Here is a 20,053-nt window from a genome sequence, read left to right as displayed (position 1 = left end):
CGATGTTACGCTTGTCTGAAAACAGTGTCACAGGCATTCCGTAAACTTAAGTGTAACGAAGCCCCGAGGAAGGGATAATGTAAACATATACTGCTTGTTTCTTGCCAAAAGAATTAGTTCCGGTGCAGTACTGCACTCAATAATTGTGATGAACGCGAACACTGGTATAGGCCACGGTGTAAGAATAGCACGGGAACCTAACTTATTTTGCTCGTGCAAATTTCTCCTTTAGCTTTTGACCGCACGAACAGAACGTAAGAACGAACCAGTGGCATGCTTCCGATACATCGGGGGGATTTCTGCTCCACCTAAAAGCGATGCGCGCAGCGGGGACTGCAGCATTTCTTTGTGGTGACGGATCCAACGTACTGCATTTTTTATCCTACTATACGACTCTACTTCAGTGAAGAAGCAACTATCAGATCATAATGATGATGATGATGATGGATGATGAAGCAGCGCATTCTCCTTTGAAACGTCTGCCTGCGCTCAAGCGAAGCGCGCCTCTGCACCGTGAAACCAGCTGAAACCAAGCGGACTCGCAAACATTTCTTCACACGCCCACCACGTGGCGCTAGTTGTCCACAAATCCCGACTGCGCTGTTTCGGCGGCGCTTGAAGAGCGCATCCCAGTTTCAGAAAGCAAGTTGCGCGCCGAGATACGAACGCTGGTTTTACGATGGGCTTCAATTACTACTACCTGTCAATCGTTCTGCTGGGTTCGATCCTTCGCGTTGCTTCGGCTAACGGTAAGCTTCATTTCCTGCTCGATCAAAGCCCATCGATGTTTATTAACACGGTACTTATTCGTCCACCGGGACATCATTTTCAGTGCCTCCGTCGATTCGGAGGTTCTCGTTCCCACCGGAAATCGCTCTGGGCGAGGAAGTGATAGTCGTGTGCTCCGTCAAGAAAGGATCGACCTCGGACTCGTACTCCATCGGCTGGCAGAAGGACGGTCGCACCGTCGCGGAGACCGGGCGCGTCTCCACTTCGTCTCAGACCAAGGGCAGCGCCACTCTTCTCATCGCCAGCCTCGAACCGGACGACGTGGGCAACTACACGTGCACGGCGAGGAACGCCTTCGGCAGCGACAGCTTCACGGCGCAGCTCGTCGTCAACGGTAACGCCCGCAAAAGCACTTGCACAAAAGCGCATTCTAACTTTTTCGAGATGGCATGAACGACAGGTGGTCCACAGACGTCGTGCGATCACCCGTTTAAAATAGCATAATCGTGTAGATGTTCATACATGTCAGACGGTGAGTCAATGCATTTCTATATGCCAACTTGTGTCCGCCCGCGCAAAACTGTCGCTGGCATCGAAAAACGAATTAATGCGGCGTAATTATACACCTCCACGTTTATCAGTCTCGCATAGCGTGGTAACGCCAACGTTACCAGTTCGATGACTTCTCAGCTTCGGACACGCTCGGTGAAGCGTGTCCTGCATGTATGAATGTGCTGAGGCGAGACGCCATCGTGACCCTTATGTAAACCACACAATTTTTTTCAAGGTTACCGCATTCTACGATAATACTATTTGGTATGCTGTTTGGTCTGTGTATTTCGTGCGTCCCACCTGCTCAAGAGCGAACCAGTAGAGTTACTATATATGCTACCTTTAGGTAACTAAAGGTAGCATATACGGTAACTCTACGAACCAGTAGGCCGTGCCTTAATTTTGCGCCATCCCGTTGCATCAGAGCAGTTATAAAATAAAGCCAGAAAATCTATAGGCGACGCTAGTCATTGTTATAGGTGTCTGGTATTGGCATTCGCACACACTTCGTGGGGCTTTGTGTACTCCTCGGGTTGAGTCTGCCTTGAGTGCACCGCCGATGCGGATCTCAGAGGCCGGGACGAAAGGAATTCGCGGTTTGTTTTGTATCCCTGTGCATCAGCTCTGCCGCCGCTCGTCGCTTGCGCTCTGAACCCATTAACGTTAATTTCTCACGTGGTCTCGTTCTCGTCAATGCGCTCTGAACCCATTACGTTAATTTCTCACGTGGTCTCGCTCTCGTCAATGAGACAGCGAACGCCACTGGGAAAGCCACATGCTGCCTGTTTGTATTTCGCGCCAATTTTTGTGCTGTCGCTCGGCGGATAGATGGCGCAACGTGTCCACATGGGTGCTTCAATATCAATTCCTCGGTTCCTGCTGCTCAAAGACTCGCTTATTCATTCCTTGCGCTTCGGGTTGCGGTGCACGTAGTCGTACCGCTGGTTCCGTTTCGCCGCTAGTCTTGTTCGCCAGTTTTTACTGTCAACATGATCAGTTACGTTGCTCTGACGTATTGGTGCATCGCCGAACTTCTGGTAACTTCATCGGCAGGTGTTCAATCCCGCTTACCAGGTATGTTACAGTGCTCATCGAATTTCGTTACATGATCTTTGCACGCACGGAGAACGTTATGCCGATCAAGACGCCGGCTTCCCGATTCATTCATCGATCTTGGCTTCTGTATTGTTAAACTGCCTGCGTTAGTGCGTTTTCCTAGCAAATGGGATCAGCTTTTGGTGCGAAATTCAAACGTACGTGAATAATTACACGTAACATCACGCGAAAGTCTTCCGCTCATTAGTTCCAATTTTTTTCATTTAAAACAGGTTATTTTACTTTAACTACAGCGGGGGGAATGTTTACGAACGCATTCTGTGTTGCAGAAGCAATTGTGTGTGAAGGCAATTTACTACTAAACGAAGCACATATGCTTGAATTCTACCTGGAATATCAGTGAACGGAACCGTGAGAAAGCGCTGTTTCTGTGGAATTTAGACCACGCTTTACTAGCTATACATAAAAACAGTTATCAACATTATCGCATACGAAACGCCCTGGTATTATGCAGACACCTGCGTTTGTCCTTCCAGATGCCCCGAAGATAAACGAATTCAAATTTCCCGCCAAACTATCGCCAGGCGACACGGTGGCCGTTAATTGCGTGATCAAAAATGGTGGCGCGGGCCCGTTCGAACTGTTGTGGCTGAAGGACGACCATTCCTTGGAGCCCACTGCGAGCCTTACGGTGACGTCACCTAAGGGAGGCCCCGTCTCAACGCTCTCCATCGTGGACGTTTCGGCTCGAGACAGCGGAAACTACACGTGCGTGGCCCGCAATGTGGCTGGGAGCGATCGGTACTCCGCCCACCTCGCAGTCACAGGTATATATATACTCATTAAGTTTAAGTACTACTTCAGGTTAACAAATAGTGCCAAGCTTTAACTCGCGGACTTGAGGCAGTGTAGGGGTGTATCCGCCCCAGAACTGCGCTTTCCTAGACGGTTGAACTGCGCGCCATTAACTTCACTCATTCGTTCTCCGAAAGACTGCACAGCGGCGCTAGTTGTCTGAGGCCTGCGCCTAAATCGCCAGCCTAGGAAGCGATACCGCCCTTTCTCAAAGCAGTTTGCACGACCTTCTGCATTGAGAGACCGCTCAGTGCTCAGCACTCGTTCTCGCCTGGGTATTCGTAACTCGCCGCCAGTTTTGACTAAACGAAAGAAGCATGAAGTTGTCAATAAATTTTTCCAAGCGGACTCATCTTCTTGCACCGACGACGGTCGTCAGCATCCTGATGCTCTTAGACTTGTCTTCGGCAGCGGCTGTAGAAGGTACGTGGCTTTCAACGGTCTGCCGTGTTCAGAAAAACAGTCATCACGAGGATCATTCTGCCTGCAGTTCTTTCGTCGTCCATCTTCCGCCCTCCTAAGCCGAACAGTCTCGGTTTCCCGCCGGGCCTGGGCCTGGGCGACGATGCCGTAGCGAGCTGTTTTGTGCCCAGAACTAACTGGCCCGGTGAGCGACTTCGTATCACCTGGACTCGTGAGAACGGCGCAGACCTGTCGCTCAACCGTCGGGTGTCCCTTGTCAGGGCTTCAGAGAGCAGCGTCACCTTGGGCATAAGAGACATCCGTCCGGAAGACATTGGAAACTACACCTGCGTCGTCTCCTATGGGGATGCGGCGGAGAGCATAAGCGTACCTCTGGCCGTGTCTGGTGAGTCACTGAAATCTCTTCACGTGACGGTGAACACCGAACTCGCAAAACGTTCTCCGATATCCCCTTCTCTTTTTTCGCCGTGTCCGATTCGATTGTACCGTTAAAAGTAACACACGTAGTTGGTAACATGGTACCGCAGATACCGTTATTTGGCGGCAGAATTTTCGCGCAAACTAATGTGTGCTGTTCGTAGATGCGTACAACCTAAAATGAAATTGGTAAGACGATGAGAGCTGAGGCATTTACTACATCCGTCAGATTCTCACTAGCCTTTCGCTGCATAATTAATTATACGTAAGTGATCCAAAGATGCAGTTTGAATTTAGTAACCTAAAATTGTTCGTTTTGAGCATTTCCCTTTGCCAATTTAAGCCTCAATTTGGCGGTCTTGTGAAATATAGATAGCTTCTATATTTCTTCTTATGTTCTAGTTAAGAGTTGCGTCGTCTCACACGCTCGGGCAGACAACATATCCTAGAAATTCGGCCACAGCTTCAATTGTCTATCATAGTAATTCGGTCGACTCTCACTGGTTATATAAGTGTAGACGTGCAGTAGAAATTCGTTTGTCCGTGCGCTGTTATCATTTACGCTTTGTTCGCGAGTTATTGTACACAATTACGCTATAAGCTGCGCCATTGTGTTAATTGGTGAGCTTGATCTTTACCATTGCGAAGGAATGTGACAAGAAAAAGTGTTACTTTAACTAGTTTAAAGTTCCCGCTTTTGCCGTGTAGTAGACTCTAATATGAAAATTTGGATACCCTTAAGGAGTGCCTTTATTAGTTGAACGCGATAGCGACATTCTGTTCATAGTGCGTACTTTAAATACTTAGTGTATGAAATATTTTTGAACTTGCTGTGCACCCATGCACTACGTGACCCTGATTGTGCAGTAGCGTGTGTGCCTTGTGTAGTGGGTTAGTAGATTTAAAGTACGATTTCATCATGATAATCTGACGCCCCATGGCAATGTACGCTTCTACTACGCATATCGCGGCGATATTTCATGTTGTATTGTGAAACATCTATAGAACGCATGTGTTTATAAAGCATGGAAGTAGCTTTCACTGCATTTCCAAGCAGAGGAAGTTATTTGGGAAGTGGTTCGGGGAGGTTAAACCCCACATACCATTTATTCCGCTTGACATGGCATGACATGAGTGTGGGACGAAGATAAAAGATAGGTAGTGTCATGAGAATCATGTCATGCACGCCATGACTCATATGACAAGTCTTGGTGCTCTCGCGTCAGTTTCATTAACTTCATATATACTAAAATGGGCGTGATGTGGGTGTATGACGAGCATATATGTCAGGTCATGACATTTATACATTGTCATGCATGTTATCATTCATGAAGAAGTGTACATTTGAGAGCTCGTTTTCTTTGTTAAACACAATACTAATCATATATAACAGGCAATCATGCCAAGGAAATGTTGGATTCCCTACACACGAGCCGGCGGGCCTGCACGGCACAGACTTTGGCCTCCGAGATTACTTCCATCAACGCAACGTCGCTCAAAGCGCGTTGCCGATGCTGATCCTGGGGGTATCGTACTGACTAAGAAAAGGGCATGGAGGAAGGGAACAACTGAGGAGAGGCCCTGACGTCACTCATCGTGAAGCCGTGGTGAAGCCGGAAGTCGGCCATATCAACTGGGCAAATCCTCCTCTCTTGTTTATATGCGAACGTGAAGCAGAGAGCGCGACTCTCGCTCCAGCTCGAAAAGTACGTGGAACGGGTGGCACACGGGTCGAAACCAACAAAACGGGGCTCAACACTGTGGCAGTGCGATATCGCTGGCGAACTCATTTCGCCCGTGTATGAAACAGTGACTCACAGCTCACCGACAAAGTATAGCAAGCGCAACAGAACGCGTGCTAGATGCACTGACTACAGCGACTGTGGTGCCAATGTTTTTCGAGATATTTGCATTTCCGCACTGTACGGACAATTCTATATCGCAGCCTTCTATGGTTGCGTTCCGTCGCTCACGCGGCCGACGCGGCACCCCGTGCCCGTGTTCCGCGTAGAAGCTCACCGCCGTCGGCATTGCGCAACCGCAGTGACCTTGAACAATTAATAAATCTGCTTTGAAAAAGTAACATAACGTACATACTGCCATTGTGGAGGAAAATAATTCTTTTATCAAATAGCCAATGCTTTCAACAAGCCCCCCCCCCCCCCCCCCATGAAAAACTTCCTGGCTACGGGCCTTCCATGAGATATACTAGAATGTTCACGCATGCACGATGATGAACATGTGGTAGCGAATGACGTGTCATGACGTGATTGGCTTGATTCGCCTGAATGCTAAACAGTGCAATGTATGGAGGTTCCCGCTGACAATCTCGCGTTACGTCGACTCCTGGGCTCATTGTGTAGGATCTGCTGTCATTTTTTTTTTCTTGGATCAGTGGACAGAAAACCCACTTGTGACTTCGGTATTTTCTTCCGGTGTCATCTTTCGCCGAAGAATTGCTGCACGACTTTCAAACGAGAGTTGGCCTTCCCTCCATTAGAGTTTGGGCCGAATATGCTTCTTGTACTCGTTGTGAGGTGCCGCTACTTGTCCGTCTCGCTCCTCATTGTTACTCACGGGCCGCGCCGTGCGCGGGCCCGTGTGCCGTCTGCTCGCATCGCGGCGCCCGCAGTACGCTCACAAGCGCACCAACGAACGCCCGAACGCAAACGTTTGGCGAGTCGCTCGTTGCACTGACAACACCGGCGGCGAAAATGACTCTCGCCTCCATTCTGATGCTCCTTGTCATCGAACGATGCCGGGCTACAGCGAGTGGTAAGCTGGAAACAAACTTCGCTCCCGCACTGTCAGTGATCGTTTCAGGTACACTCAACGTTGTACCGGTTCTTTCCTTCAACCCCGCCTCATGCAGCGTCGCCGAAGCTCAGGCAGTTTGCATTCCCACCGGAAGTCACACTGGGCGAACAGGTACTCGTCAGCTGCGCCGTAAGAAGTGCCGCGACGGGCCCTCATCGCATGACGTGGCTCAAGGACGGCAAGGAAATTGAGAACAGCGAACGTATCTCTGTGACCGCTCATTTCAAAGGTACAGCGGCCCTGGTGATTGCCGACCTGCGTCCCGAAGACGTCGGAAACTACACCTGCGTGGCCAGCAACGACATCGGCAGCGACAGCTTCACGGCAGCGCTAGTGGTACAAGGTAAAGTTTTGTCCCAGTACGGATACTTCTTGGGCTGTCCCTCCAAAATACATGAATGCAGAAACAGTGATATGAAATAGCGACCTGCAATCATAAGCCTTATCGATCACTCCGCGCTTGTAGAGTATATCACGGGATGCCTACTGCCGATTTATAACATCGCTAAATTTATCATGAGTTTTCTGAATGGCATGGAGGTGTTCACAGAGAGGCATCGCTGGATGCTCGCTGGAACAAGTGGCTTGATGTAAACCTAAGATCGCGTGTGTCATGCGTTCTTCAGAAGCAAGAAATACTTGGAAGCTTTGTGGGATAAGGAATAAATCACACACACTATCGAATTCCGTGTTCAGTGGATGTATAGTTTGTTGTGCCTCGCCCAAGTTCCACGTGGTCTTCGCGGCCTGCTGGCACCTGGCAGCTGTTGATGAGTCAACCCTGCACCGGGACGGCGACGGACGCGGACAATCGGGAAAAACCACGTCGCCGGCTCCTCTTGACACAAAAGTCGTTGGCCAAGCTTTTGTCAGCCGCCGAGAGCAACACTCCGAAGCAGCGTCGACCCAGCAGCTGTACGGGGTATTCTGCCTTGCTTGAGTCAACCTGGCTGCATCAGGGAGCGACTTTGCGCATGGGATTCCACGTCATCTCACTGTGGTGCCACGCTGGCGCGTGGGGTCTCCCTCACCAAACAGCGAACTGGGCATGCCTTGCCCCCTTTCCTAGGTTCAGAGGGAGGCGGTGTTTGGCTTTCCCTCTTCGGGGCCGGAGAGGAAGACGACGATCTCATTGGAGTATCCTGCGCATAAATTATCTTTGCAAGGGATCTTGGGAAGGCGGACGATGTATAAAAACGCTAGCGCAGAGGCGCTCGTGTGTGATTCTCTTTTCATGTTGTACCACGCTACCATGTAAATACTGTATATAAACATTTTTTTCTCCTTCTCCGGCTTCTCTACTCGTCCTCTCCGGGGACTCGGATGGCCCGAGTCCGCACCACGCTACCCAAAGGCGCAACAGTGGCTGGCAGCTTATGGGATTCGCCTGCGTCGGCTGCATCGAAGTGGTGAGTGCCGCGTGTTTGCTCTTCTTTTCGCCAGACTCGTTAGCGCAGATGGTCGGTAACGTGGTAGGGTGATTGTGGTAAATTTTGATTCGCAGACCAAGAATTGGGTGGCTCGTGGGCAAAATTACCTTAGAAGAGAAACGGTGTGCATATCTAAGATGGAGAAGTTTAAGGTCCAAGAACTCCTCGAAATTTGTCAGGAGCTGAATATTTCGGTCGGCTCGGTTAAAAGAAAACAACAAATTTTGGAGCACTTGGGAAAAGAGGAAGTGAGTTTAGAAGAGGCCATTGAGGCCAGAGAAACCATTTTGGCAAAGAAAGAGGAGCGTGAGCGCTTAGCCCGTGAACAGAGAGAGGAGGAAATAAGGAGGGATCGCGAGGATAAAGAACATGAAATCCGTCTGAAAGAACTGGAGCTTCGTATGTCCGTGGGAAATCGAAATTCAGGGGGTGGAGAATCAAAGATAAAGGATCTAATCCACACCTTCAAGGCGGGTGACGACATTGCATTATACCTCGTGCATTTTGAGCGAGCATGCGAAAATGCAGGGTTTAGTAGGGAGACTTGGCCACAAAAACTGATATGCGTACTACCAGGCGAAGTGTCCGATGTTATCGCAAGAATGAATAAAGAGGACTCCGAGGTGTATGACAGGGTAAAGGCTGCATTGCTACGAAAATGTCGCCTATCGACAGAGGCTTTCCGCCTGCGGTTCAGGCACTCTAAGAGGGGCAACGAATCTCATTCAGACTATGCCTACCAAATTAGAGCCAACTTTGAAGAGTGGCTCAAAAGCGCGCAAGTCTATGGCAACCATGACAAGGTCATTGAGTTGATGGTACTTGAGCAGTTTTACCGGGGAATTCCCGAGGAGGTAAGGCTTTGGGTGCAGGATAGGATGAAAGACGTAGACATGAACAGGGCAGCAGAACTCGCCGAAGATTACTGCTCACGCCGTAGTCTCCGCAGTACACCACGAACTTCGGAAAAAAATGAAAAGGTAGAAAGCTGGTCGGGAAACCAGGGACGCAAGAGGTTTGCAAGAAATAACTGGAAACCCGAGAATTCCAAGTTATTAGACAGTCAGCAGGGAAAGGACAGTGAGGGGACTAAGGCGGCACCTTCATCAGGTTCAAAGGCGCCTGGTGACATAGCGCATGCGTTAGAAGCGCGGAAGCCAGTTGTTTGCTACAGCTGCGGAGAAAAGGGCCACATGGCCAGGAGCTGTAAGAGGCACATGGCATTTGCCACAATTCAGGAGTCAGAGGATAGCTTAAAGCTGTTGAAGCCTTACATGAGGACACTCTCAGTGAACGGCCGAATGTGTAGGGTATTGAGGGACTCGGCGGCCACAATGGATGTAGCGCATCCAAGTTGCGTATCTTCCGAAGACTATATAGGAGAGTGTGCCTGGATTCGGCAAGTGGCAGAAAAGCAAAGCGTCTGCCTACCGATAGCGAGGGTTGTAATCGAGGGCCCTTTCGGCCAATTGTTTACGGAAGCAGCAATTTCAGCCAACCTTCCGGAGCACTTCCCTTACCTATTTTCAAATAAGTCTGAGGAAATGTTAAAAACACGTGGAGAATCATTTGCCACCGAAATAGCTTGCATGGCCCTTACCCGTTCGAAGGCGCGCGAGCTGACGCAACAGCTGAGCAGCTCACCCTCTGGGGAACAGACGTCCGAGGGCAGTGTAGGAAAACCTGAGGTAGTTGCGACGGAAAATGAGTCTGCCATGCGAGTTGTCGAGACGGAAACTGGGGCTATGGTCGACAACAGCGAGGAAATATCTCTAACGCCCGAAAACGAGGACTTGGTGACAGGCTCGGTGTTAACACCCGCGTCCACCAGTTGGTGTGAGCTAGCCAGAACCGACCGCGCAACGCTAGTGGTCGATCAAAAGGCGGATCTCGCACTCTCTATGCTGCTAGATGCCATACATAAGGAAGGTAACTCTAGAAAGAACGTTTCGTTCTACACCCAAAACGAGGTGTTGCATCGCAGGTATGAGAACGCTAAAGGGCGGGTCTACAACCAAGTGGTAGTTCCACTAAAATACCGGCGGAACATTCTCGACCTGGCCCACAGCAACGCCTGGGCGGGCCACTTAGGTATAAAGAAAACGAAAGCTAAGCTGGCTCAGGAGTTCTACTGGCCCGGGTGCTGGAAGGATGTAGAGATGTTTGTCCGTGAATGCGACACTTGTCAGCGGATAGGAAAATCAACAGACAAATGGAAGGCACCAATGAAACTAGTGCCAATAATCACAGAACCCTTCCGTCGGCTCGTGATTGACATCGTGGGGCCTCTGCCTCCATCTAAATCAGGATATCGGTACGTCCTGACCGCGCTGTGCGTTGCCACCAAGTTCCCGGAGGCAATCGCACTGAAAGAGTTGAGTTCAGTATGCGTGGTGGACGCATTGTTGTCTATTTTTTCTCGGGTGGGTTTTCCCTCGGAGATACAGTGTGACAACGGAAGTGTGTTCACAAGCTGCCTTACGACTACATTCCTAGAACGCTGCGGGATAAAAATCGCGCATAGCTCTATTCACCATCCACAGTCGAACCCTGTGGAACGCATGCACTCGGTCATGAAACGCGTTTTGCGAGCTTTGTGCTTTGAGCATAAAAGTGACTGGGAGGGGTGTATACCAGCTGCGATGTTTTCTCTGAGGTCGGCCCCACACGAGAGTACGGGTTTTAGTCCGGCTGAACTTGTCTACGGCAGGAACTTGAGAGGTCCGCTGCACTTGATACGAGAGTCATGGACTGGATATGGGGAGGACCCTAATGTGGTTTCCTATGTACTGGATTTATTGGGGCGACTGGGGACTACACGCGAAGTGGTGGAGAGCAACATGCGCGCAGCACAGGCGCTTTCCAAGGCCCGTTACGATAAGTCAGCTCGAAAGCGAGTCTTTAGAGTGGGCGATGAGGTGATGCTGTTGTGCCCTTCAAGAAAAAACAAGCTGGACGTACAATGGGAGGGACCAGCGACAGTGATGTCAGTGCTTTCAGACACCAACTACGAGGTAAAGTGGGGCCGGAAATGCCCCAAAGTGTATCACAGTAACCTAATGAAACCCTACATGCGACGAAAAGCAGTAGTAAACCTTGCACTCAATGTTCCTGAGGACGAGGGCGCGGAAATCCTTTGTCTTTCCGATGGCACGGTCAGCAGCACATTGTCAGATAGGGTAGACACAGGGAACACCCTAAGTAAGGCTCAAGAGGAAGATTTAGAGCTTTTAGTACAGGAATTCGCTACCGTTTTCTCCGAGAAGCCAGGCAAAACGGATGTGATTAAGCACGACATTGAGCTGACGGTTAACAAGCCGATCAGCTGTAAGCCGTATCGGGTGTCACCTAGACAGAGAGAGATACTAGAGGCCGAAATTCGCCGCATGATCGACCTAGGTGTTATCATCGAAGCAGACAGTGATTTCACCTCGCCTTTGATTTTGGTTGAGATTCCGGGCCGTGATCCAAGGCCATGCGTGGACTATCGCCGCCTGAACTCTGTAACAATCGACCAGACTTACCCTATTCCTAACATTGAAGAGAGGGTAGAGACAGTGTCTAAGGCGAAATACATTTCTACGTTAGACCTTGTTAGGGGGTATTGGCAGGTCCCTTTGACAGAGCGCGCGAGTCGATACGCTGCTTTTATCTCACCCCTGGGCACTTTTCGTCCTTTGATGATGAGCTTTGGGCTCAAGAACGCGCCGTATTGTTTCAGCCGCCTGATGGATAAGGTTCTCCACGGGCTCGAGAAATTTGCGCTGCCTTACCTAGACGATGTGGCGATATTTTCGGACAAATGGGAAGACCATGTTGAACACCTTCGGATGGTTTTGGAACGGATCAAAAATGCAGGTCTTACGGTAAAGAGAGAGAAATGTCATTTGGGCTGTGCTGAAGTAAGCTATTTAGGGCACATTGTAGGAAATGGGCGTCGTCGACCGTCCGAACTCAAGGTAGCCGCGGTGGTCGGTTATCGTCGTCCCAGCACTAAGACCGAGATGAGAGCATTCCTCGGCCTCACAGGTTACTATCAGCATTACGTCCCGAATTACTCCGAGATTGCCAGCCCTTTGACAGATAGTTTACGCAAGACCGAACCTGTGAACATTCAATGGGACTCTAAAAAGGAAGACGCTTTTCAGAAGCTGAAGCACGCATTGAGTGAGAAACCCGTCTTGAGGGCACCGGATTTTGCAAAACCTTTCACTATTCAGTGTGATGCAAGCGAACGCGGTTTAGGAGCAGTGCTATGTCAGACGGACCAGAGTGGAGAGGAGCGGCCGGTTTTGTATTTGAGTCGCAAATTGAGCAGCAGGGAAGAGGCTTATAGCACTTCGGAAAAAGAATGTGCTTGCATTGTTTGGGCCGTACAAAAACTAGGCTGCTATGTTGCTGGCTCTAAGTTTATTATAGAAACTGATCACTCTCCACTAACCTGGTTACACCAAATGTCACCTAAGAATGGTCGTTTGCTCAGATGGAGCATAGCACTGCAGCAGCACAATTTCAAGGTGCGCTACAAGAGAGGTGGCCTTCATACAAATGCAGACGCCCTAAGTCGAGCGTTTTGACTCGTCAAAAGACGCGGAAGGTTTGTTTGATTTTTTTTGTTTACCTTTACCTAGTTTATGTGTACTCTTTTTTTTTTCTTTCAATGTGTTACAGTGAGGGCATAGAGAAATTTTTTACTGACTCCCTCGTTGTCCCGAGCTCTACAGTTTGCTTGTTTAGCTTGATTATAATGTTATCTCGATTCCAAATGGAATTACGTATGAAAGAGTTACTGGACACTTGTCCCGATTGGTATGCACATTGTTTCCTTGAGCTTAAGTTATTAAGATAAGATGTTTGCTTTGTAAAATCTAAGGCCTGGCGATGAGAGTGGCGTGCACGCGGTGCTTGTCGCATTGTGTGTGGCTGACAAAGGTCGTTTCTTGGAGCTTGTCACCCACTTTTCACCGAAGCGGGGCGCAGAGGCCAGCTCTTGGAGCATTCCAGTTTGACCAGGCCCTTCGAGAAAGCAAGAGCCTTGCCGGAACGTCGCCGACATCGACCCGGCCGAGCTGCATGGAACAACTCGACCTCCCGATGTATCATCTGGCGGCGGGGGTGCTGTTGTGCCTCGCCCAAGTTCCACGTGGTCTTCGCGGCCTGCTGGCACCTGGCAGCTGTTGATGAGTCAACCCTGCACCGGGACGGCGACGGACGCGGACAATCGGGAAAAACCACGTCGCCGGCTCCTCTTGACACAAAAGTCGTTGGCCAAGCTTTTGTCAGCCGCCGAGAGCAACACTCCGAAGCAGCGTCGACCCAGCAGCTGTACGGGGTATTCTGCCTTGCTTGAGTCAACCTGGCTGCATCAGGGAGCGACTTTGCGCATGGGATTCCACGTCATCTCACTGTGGTGCCACGCTGGCGCGTGGGGTCTCCCTCACCAAACAGCGAACTGGGCATGCCTTGCCCCCTTTCCTAGGTTCAGAGGGAGGCGGTGTTTGGCTTTCCCTCTTCGGGGCCGGAGAGGAAGACGACGATCTCATTGGAGTATCCTGCGCATAAATTATCTTTGCAAGGGATCTTGGGAAGGCGGACGATGTATAAAAACGCTAGCGCAGAGGCGCTCGTGTGTGATTCTCTTTTCATGTTGTACCACGCTACCATGTAAATACTGTATATAAACATTTTTTTCTCCTTCTCCGGCTTCTCTACTCGTCCTCTCCGGGGACTCGGATGGCCCGAGTCCGCACCACGCTACACAAAGGCGCAACAAGTTTTAATTTCATTAGGATGGTGGTGTTAAATCGATTGGTGCGTGTCACTTACCGATTGACTTTTGTTTCTGTTCTTGTTTCTTAGCTGCCTGCTTTTCTGGCGACTGAAATGTGGTCGCTAGGCGCAACATCTGAAGAAATCGAAGCGCATCTAAATATTAGAATATCGCAAGTCCTCGCATTATTTACAAAAACGCGTCTTAATGGACCCACATCCTACGTCACCGAATATCCTATTACTTTCCATTTTGTGTTGACGATGAGAACAGCACACCGAGCGCACCGAAACACTGTCTTTTCTTCGAAAACTCGGCAGTGATTTGGAGTCTTGTCAAAGGCACGAAAACACCCCAAAACCTCCGGGACTTAGCGCTGAAACTCCATATGGCCGCCAGCTGCGTGCATTAACGAACAGGTCCCGGCGAACACAGACACCGTTGACCTATAGATAAAACCCTCGTTCATGCATCTGGGTGCGACCAGTTGAATAGGCAAAATGCTCGTCACTGTACTAGGGATGGCAAGGACTAACACTTGCACTTCAAGGGCGGGAAAGATCATTGGCGGGAACACGGCAACACTTACACAGTTTATACAAGCCGCCTCATGAAAACTTTTTTGAGTGGGAATGGACAGGGAAATGGGGCACAAACATGCAAGAAACTTCAGGTGTCTCTAGCAGCGGTGGATGCCTGTCGACGTGAATATCGTTGTACATTCACCTGTCGTTGGTTCTTACGCGAACAAAATTGTAACGGTTGTACACTCCAACGTGGAAGGTACAGCTGTCGTGTCGTTTCTGAGAAAACTGAATGGAATGAAATAGTGGCTTCGCGAATGCTCTGAAGCTGTGGTCAGTGGCTGCATATGTTCACTCTACTGCATACAATTGCTATATACGCACCGAATTCACAGCTCACGAAGCACTGTAAATTGTGCTATTTATCTTAATACCGCGTAGTGATTTTGCATCAAGGACCAACTGTCCCGGTTACATATTCACCGCCTCCTAAGCATATCCGTTACGACTTATCTCTGTCGAGGATCTCTACCAACGCAAGAAACCCTACTGATGAATTAGACATGTTTTCGCGGCAATAGTTGAAGACTGCGCCGTGTAACTTCTCTAGCTCTGCCCCTGAAAATCGAACCACGCTCTTCTCAGCCGAATCAATCTGACGTGCACAAGAAGGGGGGGGGGGGGCTAAGGAGAGGAGGGGCTCAAAGTATGCTGCCCTGTACATTAACTTGGTGAGCGGAGGGGGCGTTGTGGTGAGCCTTCGGCGCCCACCCATCACGCGGGCCAATATGAATGTGACTGCACCCCCCCCCCCCTTTCCTGCATCTGTCTTTCATTCTCACTGATTACCTCTCTCTTTCTTGAAATATTCAACTAGATATTCCACTCGTTGCTGTTAGAAATATTTAAATCATATGAATGAGAACTGACAGACGAAAAAAAAAATCGCCGCCCACAACTTCCCACGGGTACAACTCGAGTAAATGCGTCGCAGAGTGGTGGGGGTTTCACGTGAATGTTGCGTGATTGCGTATGATTTGGGAATGCTTCGTTGTTATTTCGTCTTTATTATTCTTATTTATTAAATCAATGAAGGAGAAGCGTTGCCTTCAACGTCAAGCGAAAGCCAAGTAAGGACGCCCTTGACTGAATTTCGAATGCGCGATCCAGTGCATTGTCTCTCCAAATATTCATCGACTGACTCAGTAACAGCGATGCTGAAACTACCCATGCCACCACCGTTATTACAACGGCGCGTAGTAGCAAGACTTAAATTTCTCTTTTTACTTTCCAAACACCAATTTAACCGTTGACATTGCACCGTACCTATAGCATCATCTAAAGCGAAATTTCAGGCAAAGCACGACTTATGTTCATTGTGCCACAACTACTTATCGTCGCATACGCAAATTCATTCCTGCCACGATTGGAACGCCTTATCATCATCAGTTGTACAGTGCATATCCGCAGAAACCCTCGAAAATATCGTAATAGCGACATATTAGCGTAATATTAAGCAAGCCCTTAAGATTACACTGCTTTCCTTAACTACATATTGCCACTTGTTGCTGTTGCAATCGTCGCCGATTTTTAGGACACATCGAAAGAAATTTCTTTTGAAGCTCGCGCTTTCACTCCTTCAAGTTAAATTCAAATCGAGCGCTCCCTTTCGCTAATGGCTTGCAGTACCGGCGGCAGGTGACGCTAGTTGCCCGCAAGTGAGATTTTCTTAAATGCCCAGCTGCCGCGCTTTACTTACGGGTGTTCCAGTTCGTTCCAAGTGAGTCGTTTTCAACGGACGCTTCGGGCAGCTCGCTGCTCTGCAAAATCGACTGGGCGCTCTTGTGATACACTGCGATCATGCTCCAATGTGCACTGCTCCGTCGTGGAGTCGTGGGGTTCCTTGTTGCTTTGTCGGCGAGTTACTTCGTGCAAAGTTCAGGTATGTAACGTTGGTAGTTGATTTGCTTACGTCCACTTAGTGCAGTTTTCATTTTTTTAAATATGCCGCCAGAGTAGTGAATGACGCAACTGTATCGTATGCTAGAAAGACTTGTTATGCAGAAGCACGTTCCTGCAATTGTTATGTGATCTATGATTAGCGCACGCTGACTACATTAAAACATTTGCACACTTCAAGCCAAAATGAAATCAATGCGTTTTGTTTAAAGACACTGTGTATACTTCACGCTGGCTTCAAGGTGCACAGCACCTATGCCTAAACAGCCAATGCATGCATACAAAGCACATTGTTCGGTTTAACATGCGCTTTAGTGGTTAGGCAGCAAGTTCTCAAACAATGTGAGCAAGAATTTCATAACTATTGAAGAATATAATGATACTTCGCTTCACAGACTTTCGCCAAGTGCTATAAGACTTTCATGGGCGCTATAAAAGCGAATATTCCTGTCGCGTTCACAAGCGTGCCTTGACTCAAATTCACGCTTCGCCTCCAATTCGACTGTCGAGTGCATGAGGCATACGAATCAATTTCTTCGACTGCCTTTTGGGTCTGTGCATAGACAGCCAGCGTCAGCGAAACTACTGGCCTGTTGCTATGCTATAGTTTCACCTTTGTAGGCACATTCGGGGCAACTAATGGAACGATATGGGTCGGCATTCAAGCTTAATCTGAATTCTCAAGTTATCCGAGGTTTCAGAACTGAATAACACTGACAACTCCATGCTAAAGGACCTTATCAGGACGCTTGGTCAAGTCAAGGCATCATGGCGTTTGTGGTGTCTTGACTTCGCGTGCTGTCCGTGTTCGCATGCCCAGTCTGACAACTCCAGCCTAGTGGCGACACACTAGTTTCAGACGAGCAAGCGTCGGGTCGAGTAGAACTTCGTTTTAAAATACGGGCTTCGGTGGCGCAGCGCGCTTTAATGACCGGCTTCGTTCCAGAACCGCCGAAGATCAGGGAGTTTAGGTTTCCGGCCAACCTTTCTCCCGGCGACACGGTCGCCGTGAACTGCGTCGTGAAAAAAGGAAGTTCGGGCCCGTTCGAACTCACGTGGAGGAAGAACGGCGTGCCAGTGCAACCTACAGAGACCCTGACGGTGGCTTCGCACAAGGGAGGACCCCTGTCGGCGCTGAGCATAGTCGACCTAGCGGCTGAAGACAGCGGAAACTACACCTGTGTCGCTAGGAACGCGGTCGGAAGCGAAGAATTCTCCGCCTACCTGGCCGTCAAAGGTATGGGGTCATGCTTGTCAATGTCGTAAACCTTCACAAGACTTGTGGAAGAAGATCGCGAAGCATTTGTCTTCGTGAAGTTTAGGAAAAGTAACAAAGAGATTCCTGGATTACGCGCTCTGTTATATTCAAGGCAAAATGCGCATCGATTCAAGATGTTCCTGTTCGAGATGCACCAATCAAAATAAAAGTTTAGTTGCTTAAAACGTAAAAGAAATTAAGTAAAAACGTCTTTTCTGTTCTCATATGAGCCATTCCTTGAACGGGTACCAGGTTCGCGCTTTCTTTATATTGTGAACATATTCGAGTCAAGATTTGGAAGCGTCAGAGTGCTTCTTGAACAATAGACCAGGCGACGCTGTGGCCTTCAAAGTGTTCGTTATATACACATAACCCTAAGGGGCAGGAACCATGATGGGATGACTGTCTAAATCAGTGGTGTAGACATCCTCAAGCCAAAGTCTTGCGGGATGCGGCGTGGCTAGAAACAGCGGTAAAAGGGTGACGGCAAAGATGGCGCGTTGGCCTATGATGACGATGGTATGACAAGGCAGTCCTAATCATCACAACGAATGGAGCCAAACGAATCCAACGAACGGCCAAACGAAGTACAGGGACAATTTTACGTCTTAGTCGTACAGCAGTAATCATGAAGCAAATTGAAATGACTTAAAGTGAAAAAAAAAAAAACACTCCTTCCGTTCGTGGGACCCGAATACACGGCGCTAGAAATACGCGTCCGACGCCCTGCTGATTTCAACAACGTTATAGAAATGTTTACATCTCGCGCCAAAGGCCTACGGTATACCCACATGCACGCCCATAACGTCGAGTATGTGATAGCTACCAGATTAGAAGGTCTAGGTTTCAAATCCCCACCCCAGGGGCATCAAACACGTGCCCGCGGACATCTGGCTAGAGGCCCGAACCGGACACGACTGGCTTCGTTGCCTTTTAATTTTTTTTTAATAAGTGTGTCACACATGTGAGTACTATCAAGAATTTTTGTCCTGAAACTCCGTTCAGTCACTGTGTGTTGAAAAAATAACCGTGCAACAAGAACTCTACATATGAGAATCGACATCAGATTACAGGTTTCAGTCGTTATGGAGATCAGTATACGGATATGCTTGTCGAAACCTGACATCAAATCCCCTTCAGAAATTACGCATGCACGAGACGTGGAAAAGTTCTCTCAAGTGGCAACGTTAGCTGCCATTCGCTTGTCTGTTGCGCATCTGTATCTGTAATCTGTTGTACTCGCAGGGATGAAGGTCGCGTCGTGACTACAGCAATTTGCGCTGTCCTCACGGCATGTTCCGTTGTCATGATCAACTGCGTGTGTCGACGCTCTTATGAGAAGCTATCGCTTTAGAATTACGTTTAAACGTTTCGTATCTTTCAAAATCGTATTCGCAAGCTTCATCACTGCAGGTGGTCACGCTTGGCTCCCCCGAGTGGAAAAACCTGCGTGCGCCTATGCTTATCATCGAATGCCACGGTTTGTTCACCCGTCGCCGGTTTCGCGCGTAAATATTCAGAGCGGAAACGCGTTGCTATGTTGTGCAATCGGTCATAACATTCTACTTCCACCAAACGTGCCGATATGAGATAACATTTATGAATGTATGAATGATCCTTTTCACAGTGTAATAATTGTCAAACGTACGTATTGCGCGACAAACGTCAATTTTTATACTTATTGTATAGTTTCATACTGGGCTAAATGAATGCAGATTTTTAAAAGGGTCACTCACCGAATAACGCTTTTTCTCGCATTCGGGAATTGCTCTTTCACGATACCAATAACCGACGTTTTCTGCGAAGAGACGCTTGGTAAGCGAGAAAAACGTGCAAAAAACTGAATGCGATGGCGACGTTATCTGCAATTTCTCGCACCAGTCGCCGTGACGTCATAAATTTTGGCTACGTCCACTGTGGCACACGCAGATCCCGATAGGTTGAATGCAAGTGCACTGTCTTTTGCGGGAACCAGAGAGGCTTGACATACATGAGGTTAAAAAAAAAAAAATTCGTTGAGCCAATGCCGCCACCCCCCCCCCCAAAAAAAAAAGAAACTTTGAAATCCGCGACATCACCAACGGAAATTTCAGCGGGAATTTAAAAAAAAAGCGACGTTTGACATTGATTTTTTCTGCTATAACGAAACCTATGGTGGTGAAACTGATTGATTTGCGGGTTTTAACGTCCCAAAACCACCATATGATTATGAGAGACGCCGTAGTGGAGGGCTCCGGAAATTTTTGACCACCTGGAGTTTTTT

At 48.8% G+C, this 20,053-nt stretch overlaps 1 protein-coding gene across 4 annotated transcripts in view; it reads left to right on the top strand.

Annotated features, from left to right (window-relative positions):
• Positions 1-20,053, top strand: part of LOC119163139 (cell adhesion molecule Dscam1) — a 187,275-nt gene that overhangs the window by 41,580 nt on the left and 125,642 nt on the right. Inside the window, exons 1-2 of one of the 4 annotated variants that reach the window (XM_075874127.1) lie at positions 665-749; positions 833-1,123. The exons of 1 other annotated variant lie outside the window; for it this stretch is intronic. In XM_075874127.1, coding sequence (XP_075730242.1) covers positions 680-749; positions 833-1,123 — 361 coding nt within the window. In that variant the 5' untranslated portion in view covers positions 665-679. Of the gene's footprint in view, positions 1-664; positions 750-832; positions 1,124-6,710; positions 6,808-6,904; positions 7,193-16,397; positions 16,516-17,478; positions 17,770-20,053 lie in introns of those variants that run through there. 2 more of the 4 variants (XM_075874129.1, XM_075874125.1) reach the window with 2 other exon arrangements.

The sequence above is a fragment of the Rhipicephalus microplus genome, chromosome 9, assembly GCF_043290135.1.
Source record: "Rhipicephalus microplus isolate Deutch F79 chromosome 9, USDA_Rmic, whole genome shotgun sequence".
NCBI classification, from domain to species: Eukaryota; Metazoa; Arthropoda; class Arachnida; order Ixodida; family Ixodidae; genus Rhipicephalus; species Rhipicephalus microplus.
Note: the sequence above shows the minus strand (reverse complement) of the source record. Positions and strands in the feature narration are given on the sequence as shown.